General features: G+C 38.6%; 2 protein-coding genes across 2 annotated transcripts; one reads left to right on the forward strand and one right to left on the reverse strand.

Annotated features, from left to right (window-relative positions):
• The first annotated feature begins 1,299 nt into the window (after nucleotides 1-1,299).
• Nucleotides 1,300-3,797, forward strand: LOC101304121 (ras-related protein RHN1-like). Its single transcript, XM_004287052.1, has 8 exons — nucleotides 1,300-1,575; nucleotides 1,862-1,939; nucleotides 2,052-2,219; nucleotides 2,648-2,696; nucleotides 2,800-2,873; nucleotides 2,978-3,071; nucleotides 3,215-3,326; nucleotides 3,429-3,797. The coding sequence occupies exons 1-7, from the start codon at nucleotides 1,537-1,539 to the stop codon at nucleotides 3,307-3,309; spliced, it is 597 nt and encodes a 198-aa protein (XP_004287100.1). The 5' UTR covers nucleotides 1,300-1,536; the 3' UTR covers nucleotides 3,310-3,326; nucleotides 3,429-3,797.
• A 2,292-nt stretch (nucleotides 3,798-6,089) lies between these two features.
• LOC101304409 lies at nucleotides 6,090-9,843 on the reverse strand. The gene is made up of 6 exons (XM_004287053.1): nucleotides 9,682-9,843; nucleotides 9,450-9,582; nucleotides 9,081-9,184; nucleotides 8,190-8,334; nucleotides 7,964-8,104; nucleotides 6,090-7,823 (listed from the first exon to the last, which is right to left on the reverse strand). Exons 1-6 carry the CDS (start codon nucleotides 9,720-9,722, stop codon nucleotides 6,525-6,527), a joined length of 1,863 nt encoding a protein of 620 aa, XP_004287101.1. The 5' UTR covers nucleotides 9,723-9,843; the 3' UTR covers nucleotides 6,090-6,524.
• Nucleotides 9,844-13,999: the final 4,156 nt, after the last annotated feature.

Raw genomic sequence — 13,999 nt, forward strand, 5'->3', positions numbered from 1 at the left:
TAAAATATAATCAGCAGAACATTTTGGATGTTTTATAATTAGAATTTGAATTCATAGTTTTAATTTCTGAAATATATTTATATATATAATAAAAAAATCTAGAATTAAACTACAATTTAAGGGCCCAATTTTGAAATTTTGACTCAGGCCTGAAAATCTCAGGTTGAAGCTTGCTGACATATCTTCAAATTTAGAGAAACCATTTCTCAATTTGCATACTAATCTCATTTTGATCCGCTGTCGGCTCGCTCATAAAAGAATTAGGATTGAATCATTGTACTTGAACAGAAAACATACCTTCTGACATTATCCAACTCCAACCTAATATTCTAAAGTTAAGAGAGCTCTGATGCATTCTATATTTTTCTAAACCCTTCTTCAAGAAATCTAACCCCACAAGTTTCCTGTTTGTTAATTGATGTGACAACTATGAGTATTTGGTGAATTAAATCAAAGAAACAAAAATCCTCAAATAAAAGTAACTATGGAGTGTTGAATCTTACTACAATGCAACTATGATACAAGCTTCTAAAAGTCTCCGTCTAGAATCGCTTAGGCTCTAGGCTGCAACAAGCCGCCTCGTTTTTTTTCTAGACTTTTGTGTCAAGTTGTGGGCGATTAATTAGACGGCCGCCTAGCCCGTCTAGCCCACCTAGACGCCGCCTTGCCCACCTAGGCTGCTAAGAGCTCCGGAGAGCTCCGGCTAATTTTGTTTTCTTTTTGTGGTGGGATTTTTATATTGTGAGAAGTATGAGAGTATAAGAGTTAATGGTGTGTTTAAAATTAGAAGTGTGTATGTTTATTGTTGTTGTTGCTCAGTTTTACTGGAAATTATGCCAAATTTTAGTTATAATTTATTTTATAAATAGACATGACTAAATTTATGTTGAATAATTTATTCATATTTGACATTGTATAAAATATATATTTTTAATTAATAAATCTTAAAAAATACAAATCGTCTAGTCCCCGCCTAATCGTTACCTAGGCTGTCTAGTCTCTAGGCTGCGGGTTACCGCCAGCCTAGCGTTTAGCGCCTTTTAGAACATTGCTATGATACCAATAGGATATCTAGTTAATCATTTGGAAATAGCATAGTGTTGATGATTCTGGACAAGGGATCCACTGTATTGAAAGTAACGAAACAAGAGGGAAACGAAAAGGAATCAGTGAACAATTCACAAATAAAAAGATGGAGAAAACAAAGACACAATATGAGAGGCAGGTAGGAAATCAACTGCCAGTCAAAGAACAAACTACCAGTCAGTTTGGAATGCTAATGCCACTCCATTTTTTGCTTCTTGCAGAATCCAATCCCTTGTAGTCAAAGCCTCAAAGGCTAATCTAAGTCATTCACATTGCCTGGAAACATCAAATCGGATAACCACAATAGCAAGTCCCGTGTATAACTTTTGTCTCTGATTGATTGTCTCTGATTGATTCTCCTTACAGTGCCTTTGCTTGGTTTTCACTTTGTTTCAATCTAATCAAAGTCTCACCTTCATCACATCCTGTGTTTGAGAAGTTTGATCGATTATGGCAAGAACAGGCACTAAGAACATACAAGCCAAGCTGGTGGGTATGTCTTCCTTTTTTACTTTCATTCATCTGTATGCATGACTTGGCCTAATTCTGCTTAGTAATTTCAATTCTTGTTTATAGAATATAGGTACATGATGTGTTTGTTTGGGTAAATGAATTGGGTTGTGTGAGGTTTTATGATCAATCATGACCAAAAGTTAGTTTCTTGTAGAAAAGTGCTTCCCTTTATGATGTTACATCTTGTGCTTAAAAATTTTAGTATAGAACATTAGCAAGGGGAATAGATGTTGGTTGATTTACTCTATTATGGATTTCCCAGGTGCTTCTTGGGGACATGGGAGCTGGGAAAACAAGTTTGGTATTGAGATTTGTCACAGGAAAATTTTTGGAGTACCAGGTTAGTTTTACATAAGTCTTTGTTACCATATAATGTTTCGTTATTCCTTCATGTTCTTCAGCATCAGCATTATAGTATAGTTCATTGCTTCTAACATGTGTGTAAGCTGCAGGAATCAACAATTGGAGCAGCTTTCTTTACTCAGGTTCTGTCATTGAATGAAGCTACCATAAAATTTGATATATGGGACACAGCAGGTCAGGAACGTTACCATAGCCTGGCTCCTATGTATTACCGCGGCGCTGCTGCAGCTGTTGTGGTCTATGATATCACAAGCATGGTAAGCGATCAACTTTCAAATTTAGGTTCAAATGTCCTTGTGCGTTGCTGGATTTTTGGATGATCATGTTTACAATTGTCATGATTATACTTTCAAGTTTCAACATTATACAGTCCCTTCAATGGTTCCATTATAAGTAATCTGCAGACCATATGCAATCGACGTGAAGTTTTCAAAACTCTTGAAGCAAAGACTTCAGCATCTTTGATATATTAAGCTTTGAAAGCAGAATGAGCACTTGTCACATGCTCATTGTAAACCCATAACTTTTTCCTGTCAAATGATAGAAGACTATGTCACTGATCATCTGCAATATGAGTTGCTTGCACTTGATCTGTCAAATGATACAAGACTTATTAGTGATCTGCAATATGAGTTATATATCTTTCAGGTATGATTAATTCAATGCCTATTATTTTTGGCTGCAGGAGTCATTTGTCCGAGCAAAGAAGTGGGTTTTTGAATTGCAAAGACAAGGTACATTTGGAGTGACCACCTTTTTGGATTCATCTAATTTCAGTAACCAATATTTAAGATAATTATCAAATTTAAGTTTATTTTACTTCTTGTTTGATATCAGCAAATCCAACTTTGATTATGTTCTTGGCTGGAAACAAGGCTGACTTGGAAGGGAAGAGAAAAGTAGGGTCTGAGGTAGGTGAAAACTGTAAATTTGCATCTCAATTGAGTTTTGCAGATGAGTTTTCTGTTTGATGCTGTAAAACAAGCAATTTGACCTTGGACACATTTTGCTGCAGGAAGGTGAGCAATATGCTAAAGAAAATGGGTTGGTGTTCCTTGAGACATCTGCAAAAACTGCACAGAATGTCAATGAGCTCTTTTATGAAATAGGTACCTTACCTCACTTTCTAATCATCTAGATGATTTTACTGAGACAAATCTGTATCTTTGTATCTGATACAGATCTACAGCTGCAACTATCATAATCTAAGAAAAAACTTGAGAAATTTACCATGAACATGTTTCTTTTGTAGCCAAAAAAGTGGCCAAAGCTACACCTTCTCGTCAGACTGGGATAAAATTGCACAGCAGATCACAAGAAAGCAGCAGGAGATACTGTTGCTCTTAATATGCCCTCCCTACAAGGTATCCAATGCAATTTCTTATGCATCAAATTAGTCGCTTGTTAAAGTCTTCAAGATATCAGAACTTAACAAGTATTTCGTTTCTGTATCCTTCGATTTACAGGTTTGTGATCTATTTCAAGGACCCTGGTTCAACAAGTTGGAAACTGAACTGATCGTGGTGCATTGATGCATCGATATGATGATGAAGACCCCATCTGCAAACTTGTTACGTATTTAAATCTCGTTTCTGTACATTATTACAATATTATCTCACTACCAATATTGCCTTTGTTACACTACTCAAGTGATGTTCATTGATGCAAGAGTGATTCTGCTGCCTAATAATGAGAACAGAATGTCGCAAACAAAATGTGTCACAAACCAAAACTATTCTCCAATACTCGTTATGAGCTACATTATTTATGCGATTACGCTTATGATACCATGTTAAACAATCACCGATTCTAAACTGATGGTTAGTTTTGCTTCTATTTCCCCCTGGTCTACTTTCTCAGTTTTTTCCCCCTTGTGGTTGGTGACCTGTTAATTGTCCTATGCTTCACTCAAAGCTGTTCTGGAGAGTTTGGGACCTCATGAATGGCATCCAAAGCCAAGAAAGAACTTCAAGGATAGAGAGGACAAACAAAGGTCCCAGAATATCTGTGAAGTTCTAGTCTCGTCAGACAAATTTGGCACTCCCATCAGAATGTTAAAAGGCCCTTTCATTCTACTTTTAAGCCTCTGAAAAATCGATTTTAGCTAAAAGCACTTTCAATGAGTTCACCAAAGTCATTAGAAGCACTTTTGTTGGTACTTCTAACAAAAACGCCATCAAGGCATCAACAAAAGCTAACACAATAACATTCATCAAATTTCCAAAATGAATTTGCCTACACTCTCTTATAACTCTCCGCCTTTGTTTCAAATACTTCGGAGCACTTGGCTTTAGAGTTTTATTACTTCGGAGCACATAGAAATGCGTCGAGTGCGGCCATGCACTCTTTTGGCCACGTTCCCTATTCAATAACACTAGCACATGCACAGTGAGTGCACAGAAGTGAAGCTTCTTGCCTAACTAGTGCTCTCATCTCATCTCATCTCATGGAAACCCAAGAGGTCTCGTCCTTATCAAACTGGACAAACACCTCGCAGTGCCACGTTTCTGTTTAATTTAGGATTCACTTGCACACTCATCACAACTCGAGGTCCCTCAAAAACAGAGAGATATAATTTTACTTCAATTTTTTTCCCAATTTGTTTGTTTCTTTAATTTTTTGTTGCTTTGCCCTCTAGTGTACTCCCTTCATGGCTCAGACTTCACGTGAATTTCTCACCAATTCACAATCCCAAAAACAAAAACAAAGGCTCATAATGTATGTCCTCTACTGCTGCCATAATAAGAGACTGCTTCCCAACAATAACAATTACAAAAAAGCAAGTGAAAAACAACAAAAAATCAATTCTGTCAAAGCAAGAGTTAGAAGCAGAGCTCTGTTTTTGGCACCATGGCTTTTCACGCATGCAGTGAAAAAAGTTCATCTGGGTGCTCTTTCTCTATCTCTCTTTCCAGCTCATTTTACTAACTCCCAGTACAACAACACAGACATGCTGAACTGCCTAAAACAACCCTACGTACCCTGGATCACCATGAAGGAGAAGTACAAGGAGAACCTGAGGATGAGGATGAGTTACCATTGTTAGTGTTGGAATCACTGCCTGAAGTACCTAGAGACCTTGCATCTCTGAGAGAAACAGAGCAGGCCTCTTTGGGTAGCTTCTTCATCGGAGTTAGAGGAGGTGTGGTTGGGCTGGAAGGCCCAGAGCCTGAAGGGGTAGGTTGAGCTACCTCATCGTTATCTTCACCGGAGCTAGAAGAAGAACCCCCCATTTCTAGTCTTGAAGGCGAAGTGTCCGGAGTTTCAAAGGGAGTGTTTGCTCCTGTAGTGCTGCTGCTATCTCTGTTTGCTTCGTTGTCGTAAATCGGATTGGAAATGTATACCAAATGATCTTCTGAGGCAGTGTTGGGGATAGTACCAGCTTGAATTGGGTCTTGTTGTTGTTGGTTTGGCTGTGGTGAATTTGCTAAGGCAATCGATGGCGTTTCGTTTGACATTTCTTGGGTTGGGATGTCGAGGACATGGTGGTGGTAGTGACACTGTTGATGCTTCTTTGGTTCTGTGTTGTACTCTTCTTTGCAAGATGGGAAGAGCAAGCTTCTCGGAGCTCGAAGAACGCCTAAGAAGCTGCCTAGAGGAGGGCCTTGGGGTTGTGATGAGGGGTCGGCAGAGGCGGTGGTGGCTTCAGTAGCGGTGGCGGCGGTGGTGGACAGGTCAGTATTGACAATGGAGTTGGTGCTGTCGGTTTTGTGTTGACGCCGGCGGCGGAGCAAGAGTGAACAGTAGAGCTCAGCTAGGAGAACCAAGATTAAGCCCAAGACTATAGCAAGGCTCACCACCATTACCAGTGTTGCCCCCATTATCACTTTGGATGTGCCCTTCATCTTTCTCTTTCTTTCTCTCTTCTCTCTTTCTCTTTGGGAATGTGAGGCAGTGAAAACTGAAAAGGAGGGTACTGGGTTATATTGGAGGGTGGGAAGCTTTTGTTTTGGCGGGAAATAGTACTAGAGCTTTGATAAGGAAAGAGCATAGGAAGAGGAATCTAGAAAGGGCAAAGATACATCGGGAATGCAAAGGCTTTTTACCGTATGAGCTCCTGACATTCAAGGTCAATTTAGTCATTTCGACTCCACTATACTGCAAATGGCAAAACATGTGAAAATTACAATTTAACCTTTCCTTCTTCATCCTGGTTCAGAGGTAAATACATGACGCTTGTTTTGGTCTGGAAAATTTATGACACTGAAACTCTGATACAACAAGCATTCTCAATCTCAACTTTCTGTCAAATTATGGTATCTCAGTATCTCTATCAATCAAAGCTGCACACTGTTAGAACTGTTACAACGAAAAATGACCATGATATGAAACTCAGTATATAACCTATACATGAATCGTAGGAGATGAGGGCTATTCTCTTATTGCTAGGACTCTCAGTGTGAGGTAAAGAGGCCAACCATGTGGTGCCACGGTGCCTGTGCCGTTAAATTCGGTAGTAATGAGAGGATAGCCTTTGGTAAGTTTCGTGAATGAACAGGACAGAATATAGCAATGGGTTTCCAATCGTGCTTGTAAAATTCAGCTTCTGATTGCTTAAACCTTTACCTTCCTCTTAAGGCTGCAAACTTGGCAGCTAAATCCTCATAGTCAGGTAATTTGGGATGCACGTGCCGAGCGTTGGACCCATCTGGTTGGAAGGAAGATGCACGAGCGAATACTTTCGGCGTCTCTGATGGACCTGAATGTTCATGAGGAAGGGAATTTGATCTTACATGAGTTGGTTCAGACACCCCCTCAGCACGCTCATCTCTGCTTGCATGACGACTTTTTGACTTCCTTCTTGATTGCCCTGGCTCTATGTTAGATGGCTTTTTGCTGTAATGAAGCAGCAGTTCATCAATTCTTCTCTCTTCATCATCTTTCCGGTGGTGGTGGTCATCATCAAACAACAGCTGTAGGCCTCTTCTTGAGTCATCCCTTCTCCTACTCCTGCTTCTTGGTTTGCTCATCACAACTCCTGTATCTTCATTGTTGCCAGCATCATTGGTAGAGGAACGTGATCTTGAGGGCCTCCTTCTAGATGATCTTGGTTTTGGTATACTGTTGGTAGCTATATCATCCTGATGAATGTGCTCCTTCTCATGATCGTAAGTATCAACTTTTGCAGTGGCACGCCTGTCATGATCACGACCAAGTTGTATCCTTTCCAACACATTTTCAGCAAAGGCTCTCTTATATGCCGTAGGATCGGTAGAGATGCCCGTATCTTGAGAATTATCATGACCCAAACTGGCTTCATGTTTTCTGTCTTTTGCTCTGACATTAGATTTCACATAAGGAGGAGGAAGGCCATAGTTGGAGAAGGGCTTCAATTTAGGCGTTCCTTCTTCTCTACCAGCAAATGAATCTTTACCATTACTTATCACAGGTGGTCCAGCAACATTTGGCTTTACATGAGGTGGAATATCAGGGCCGTCTCTTTTAGGAACAAAATTTTCCGCTTCATAATGCCTTTCCAGTCCTTTTCCCCGAGAAGAACTGCCTAATCTAACTGGTTTTGGGGGAGCATCCTCTCTTCTTGCCTCATACTTTTGTGCAACTTCTTGCCTTTCCTGGAATAAGATGCCATGGCCCTCTTTTTCCTTGAGACTACCTTCCCGGCCTTTGAGAGACTTGGAATCTCTACCTAAATGTCTATGGCTAGTCTGATCATCGAGCTCATCATTATTCGAGGCAATAAGTTCCTTGAGGTTCTGTAATTTTTGGCCACCATTAGGATCAAGTCTCCTTTCTGTTGCCACATGGTCATGCCTATCTCCTTTTGGTACTGCACCTTTTCCATTAGACAATTTGTCTTTATCATCAGTAACAGGGAAAGACCCATAAGTTTTTGGCTTGTCCTGCAAAATTGCAACAGCCTTAGAATTCAAAAGAGCAATTCTTTTTGCCCAAATAAAAATTTCACCAAACTTTGACATTCCAGGACAGATAGAGCGTATCTGATACAGGTGTTATTACAGCAACAAAGTAGGCCATATACCTGTATAAATGCAGGAGGTTTAGACATCCTTTGTTCAAAGGCCCAGGAGTCCCACTTTATTGAAAACTCTGATGCTATGTCTTTCATCAACTGAACCTTCTTCTCCAATGTGGGAGGCTTTGAAGCTATGTTCTCAACGAACTATCAATTAGAAATTCAGTAAGTCAGCTTCACAGCAGTTAGCGATTCACAAAATTCCATCAAGAGCAGGTCCATAAATACACACCTTTTGATCCACACAGTAATCCACAGAATTTGCATATCTCTCTTGAAATAGTTGCCTGATGTCACGCAACTCTGGTAAATCAGAAAATCTTGCTGCAGCAACCATCAGTGATGCAACAGCTTCCTTGCATTCCTCAGGGCATTCCCTGCAATAACGGAGCACAGTTATACCGAGTTAATCTGTCCTCCTTTTAGCTTACTAATGAAATCTATACTGAGTTCCTTTAGAAGGAACTCAAACCATCTATCTGATGTACACTACAACATGACGTGAATATCTATGCAGGTCAATAGACAATCTGTAGTAATGACAGAATCAGTTAAAGTTTCATATTCCTGACGTGAATATCTATGCCAGAACATAATCAAAGTTTCTCCAGTGAGTCTTAGCAATCATATTACAACCTGTCTCACACGAATGGATGATGTTATGTACTACTTCACTCATATCAAAATGTTTCCTAATTACTATCCCCCATGATGGCAACTAAATTCATCTCATTACCTTTCTCGTCAGGGACAGCAGAAATATCTATCGAATTTGCATCCCTATTTTTGATTTCTATCCCCAACACCAACATTTATACAAATGCACATCGCATATAATAAATTAATCAACCAAGTGAAACATGACATTTAGAGAACTTAGTATACTGAAGTAATGTTATACGACACCAGCAACACAATTTGACACCAACATTAGCACTCCAAGAAATCAAACTCTCAATGTCAATGTAAGGGCGCCTATTTCTCTTTTGCTCATGCTTCTTTACACACTAATAGCATTTCAATCCGAAATCAAGCTTCTTTACACACTAATAGCATTTCAATCCGAAATCAATATAGCAGCTACATATCAATAGACAATATCTAGTCCAGAGCAGCAGCATACCTCTGTTTCTGCATTACTGAAAGATGCTTCAACACCAAATCACAGCATCTCTCAACGAAATCGTAACACGACGAAAGTATCACCTCCACTGTAAGTCCCTCAGCCTGAATTGTTCAGAATCCAATAAACCACAAAACCACCGTGTCAATTTTATTTTACAGCGATTCAATAATCCTCTCCAATAATAATCCAAAAAATAATAATAATTAACAGTAAGAATATGCGTAAATCCTATTTTCTCGGCTAACCTAACAGATTACAGAAACTTCAAAATCGCTCCTAAAATCACACAAAAAAAAAACCAAAACAAATGAACTGAGCAACACAAAAAGCCAGAAGAAATTTAAGAACAGAAGAGAGTGATCTCACCCTTCCGTAAGCATTAATATCGAGGCCATTGGCGAGTAGATCAGCTATGTCTTTCTTCAGAAACTTCTGCGTCGCGTTCCTCTTCCTCCGAATCACATCGATCCGACTCTTCGTCAATTTAATCAGCGATTTACTAACACATGCACCAAATCAAAATAACGCTTCAATTCTATGAACTACACAGAGAATGAGAGACGAAATCATAACCAGAGAGAGAGATCTGAGAGCCCACCACTTGGCGCCGAAGCCACGGCCGAGCAGTCCGTCGAGCATTTTCTCCGACTCGGTCACCGGAAAACGATTCGACTCAGCGACTCGAACCGGAGAGAAGCATGAACTATATAGTAGAGCTTTAACAAAATAAGAAGAAAATCTGAGAGCCTCAGATTAATATATGAAGAGTCTTTCTCTCTGCGACTCTTTTTCTCTTTCCTTTCTTTCTCTTCAGGACGCTTTTCAAAACGAGAGCTTGAAGCCACTAAACTGACGGGGACGGAGGAGTTTTTCATGACCGTTATGCCCTCGGCTGTTTGTGTTCGCCGGCCCCAGTCAATTTAACGTTAGGGTCCTTAGGGAGGGTATTTTGGATAAATAGGGTGTTTGTTCGGCGCAGTGGGGACTCGGTGGATCGTGGCCGTTGGATTTAAATACTCTAATTGGGAGTAGTGGAGGGAGTGGCGTTGGGTAGTAAAGTCAAGGAGGTTGATGGAATATGCTGAGCTGGACCCAGATGGAATCATTTTTTTCCTTTTTTCTTTTATTATTTGGATAATATTATTATTTTTTTTATTGGTATTATTTTGCAGAGGTCGTTGGTAACGGCCATTTCTAACCGTATTTGCAGAGGACATTCATCAGGAAAAATAAATGCCAAAAATAAAATAATTTGCTAAAATGGCACGGAAGATGTTCATCAGGTAATTACTGATTAGTGTTAATTAATCAGATTTATTTCTAATTAATCTGATTGATGTTGACTATCCCTGCCATCATCCGCTAATCACAGTCGATGAAATGAATTTGCATCTTGTGCTAAATTGGGAAGTGATCAAGGAAACGGCATAATTGCCTCGGCATGATTTAGGGTCTAAATGCAAATTTTGCGATGGAACTTGTCATAAATATATGACCGTGATCGTTGCTCATATATGTTTTATGATCTTGTTATTGTCTCTATGATCTTGCTATTGTCTCTATGATCTTGTTATTGTCATTTAGTAGTGACGACATACACTCTATTGTCAATCTATTCATTTGTTTTTTGCTCTTCATTAGTCACTCAATTGTAACTCGCAAGTAAATCATGTAATGTCGACTTATTATATCACTATGTCGACTTATTTAAAATACCGTCGGGAGTCGAGACAAATGAGTCTAGCCTTGATGAATTTTCTTCTTTTCCATTAGTACTTTCAACAACAGAGTATTAAGCATTAGCTAACACTATTATTTTTCTTCACATGTATTATAATATATGTTAGATTAGGTTGATGCACGTTTAGTATAATCTGAACAAAACCAGAAAGAAAGTCAGTAGTGTCACTTCCACATCTGCATAAGACAACCCACTGTGGATTAGGCCAATGCATTGACCTCAACCTAATCAAATCCCATCTAATTGTCCTGTTGGGATATAAACTAAGCAAACCCATGTTACTTGGATAATAAAAAAGGGACACAATGGCTTTCCAATTCATTGCTTCTTGTTCAAGTCATGGGTCAAAAACTCAAATCTTGAATTCTGAAAAGGATGTATCATATCCCTGTGTCTATCTTTTTCAGTCTGTTGTGGTCATAAAGATTAAAGACCACATCACAACCCAATCTATACCAACCTGTTGCATTATCAATCTAATGAGATCCCAGCTGGAGTTCTTATCAGACCTTCCAGATTATGCAAAGGCACTAATTATGGCCAGGATTGTTTGCTTATTTTGTTGAGGATTCTTGATTATCCTTTGCCAGATTTCAATCACACACACACACATACACACACACACACTTTATTTCCATTCAAATCTCATTTCAACGCCTCCTCCTAATCGATCAGCTTGACTCATTTGATGTGTTTTCTATGCTTGGAAATTATGGACCGCATGTCAAGTCTAAAAATCATTCAAAATTGGGCCAGCTTATGTTTTTTTTTACAGACTAAGTCGGTACCAAACAGATATAAAGCCTAAATATGAATCCTACTCCGAACATATATAAAGCCCAAATATGAATCATATTCTTTTTTCAACCACACACACTTGAGTTTTAGATACCACTAGGCCACTTGAGTTTTATTAACCAAAAAGATATGATTGACTACAACCTTGTGTTTTGAAGGAATGAAAGGATCATATCAAATGTATGCAAGCGATACATATGTGACCTTTTGCTATAGCCGTTTTATTCCTATTCGTTGTCATCATTAGGAAGCATTATTGAGGTCCGGTAGGAATGTTTGTGTCATAAGATCCTCAACTTGGTTTAGCTCTTCTAGAATGATTTACACCTCAAACACTAGTGGTAGTAATGTGCTTAGGATATATGAGGAAACTAAACAGTAGTAAGTTACACTAGGTTTTCAGATGAATATATAGTGTAATAATGCTTACACTAACAATATGTGAATATTGTTCTGTTCGAACCTTGCTGGCCTCAACAGCTTGAGATTTTTTAGGTGAATCCAGGCCCACAGAAAAGGCAAATCAATCACCATGACGTGGCGGATGAAAGATGGGTCTATGTCAATTTGTTATATTATCACGAGATTTTGAGAGATTTTGAGAATTTCAACAAAATATCCCAAAATTTTTAAAATGTCAGGCCATAACCACTTGGGATGTGAAATATATATATCGTTACACTAGAAAAACAAAAATTTAGCAAAAATTTCGGCAAAATTATCGAATTTTCACTCATTGTGCTCAACCAACTCTAAATATCACCGCCACCATACCCATCTCCCCAAACACCTTCAGAGACTATAAACACCACCACCATTGTAACGCCCCGATTTGCACCTCATCAACATATTACAGTGTCGCGTTCTTTTAAAACGTAAGCTAGAGCCCATCACTCAAGCCTTAAGAACCAGCAAGGCATTTTAATTAAACTAACCAAAGCTTTTATAAACTGAAAATCTAAGTTTTAGACAAAAGCGTTAAATAAATTGAGGTGTAAAACCTAATAAAAAGTCAATTTAACCTTCTTTGAAATCAAGCAAGAGAGCACAAGCATTACTAATACGAAATAACAACTTCAATAAAACATCTCCAAGGTTAACACAAATATAGTTCCTTGGTAGTACATATAACAATGACAGGAAAATAAAATAAAGTAGCTGACAGACTAACAACTTCAAAGAACTTCAATAAAACATCTCCAAGGTTAACACAAATATAGTTCTTTGGTAGTACATATAACAATGACAAGAAAATAAAATAAAGTAGCTGACAGACTAACAACTTCAAACAAGGTTTCCAAACAAACACAAGGAATGTATCAAGCAATCAAGATACAAAATGGAAACCTTACATAAGATAACAAATTCGAAAAAAACATTTAACTTTAACCAGATATGCACACCCAACTCAATCCAACTCAATCATGTTCTTGTGCACAAAACCTGCATGTAAAACTGTTGTAGGGGTGAACTTTCGTCCTCGCTGCTCAATAAGACTCAGCCAACTAGGTTTGAAAACTATTTAATTTATTGGCCAGTATGTGAAAACAAATATAAATATAAATGATGATCAAATCATAAAGTATAAGTTTCATTTCAAAAAATATATACAAGCCCAGATACACAAAGGTGATGACCGGTCTCTTTATGCCAACTACAACCTTACCGCAATTAATATTGTCCATACCGACAAGGTGTAGCGAGAGTGTCCATTTACGTCATACCGCCTAGGAGCGACACCACACCTCAAAGCATGTTAGACGTCCTCCAGTCCATACAGCCCCTCCGGAGGTTTAAGGGATCAAAACCCAAGGAAGTCGCTATGCCCCGCTCACTCTCACAATATCGAAAACGATTGAAAACAAGCATGGCAATAGAAATATCAAATCTTCATAATAAACCAATCACAGCCATGCGATCATTTTTCATATATAATATATGAAAAACCACTAGCCAAGAAGAGTCTAGAATCCCCTTGATAGATTCTTATTTCATACATTTTTATACCCTTAGATGCATGATTATATGTTTCGTTCTTGTCAATTGTGAGTCATTTACTTGGTTTTTACATTTTGTAGGTCAAGTTGGAGAAAAAGACAATTTGGAGCTAAGTGATCCAAAAACTGTCCTGTTGTGCGTCAACTTTGAGGATTAAACTGTACCTGCTCGCAAGGAATCTGGAGGCAAGCCATACACCATTGAAAAGCTACGGATGTTAGCTTTCTGAGGAATTTTGCAGAAGTGGATTTGCATTTTTCTAGAGCAACTTATGAATGTTTGAGTGAACGCAGCGTGTGGAGGCAGATTCTGACGAATTTTGTGTTTCTTCTCATGATTCCAATTCGTGAAGCCCAAGTCCATCAATCTTAATACTACA

This window comes from Fragaria vesca, linkage group LG1 (assembly GCF_000184155.1).
Source record: "Fragaria vesca subsp. vesca linkage group LG1, FraVesHawaii_1.0, whole genome shotgun sequence".
NCBI classification, from domain to species: domain Eukaryota; kingdom Viridiplantae; phylum Streptophyta; class Magnoliopsida; order Rosales; family Rosaceae; genus Fragaria; species Fragaria vesca.

Coding starts and splice junctions, on each gene's coding strand:
- LOC101304121 (XM_004287052.1), top strand. CDS start 1,537: ATGGCAAGAACAGGCACTAAGAACATACAAGCCAAGCTG. Junction 2,874..2,977: donor AGAGAAAAGTAGGGTCTGAG/GTAGGTGAAAAC, acceptor ATTTTGCTGCAG/GAAGGTGAGCAATATGCTAA. Junction 3,072..3,214: donor TGAGCTCTTTTATGAAATAG/GTACCTTACCTC, acceptor TTTCTTTTGTAG/CCAAAAAAGTGGCCAAAGCT.
- LOC101304409 (XM_004287053.1), bottom strand. CDS start 9,722: ATGCTCGACGGACTGCTCGGCCGTGGCTTCGGCGCCAAGTG. Junction 8,335..9,080: donor TCAGTAATGCAGAAACAGAG/GTATGCTGCTGC, acceptor CCGTTATTGCAG/GGAATGCCCTGAGGAATGCA. Junction 8,105..8,189: donor ATTACTGTGTGGATCAAAAG/GTGTGTATTTAT, acceptor TCTAATTGATAG/TTCGTTGAGAACATAGCTTC.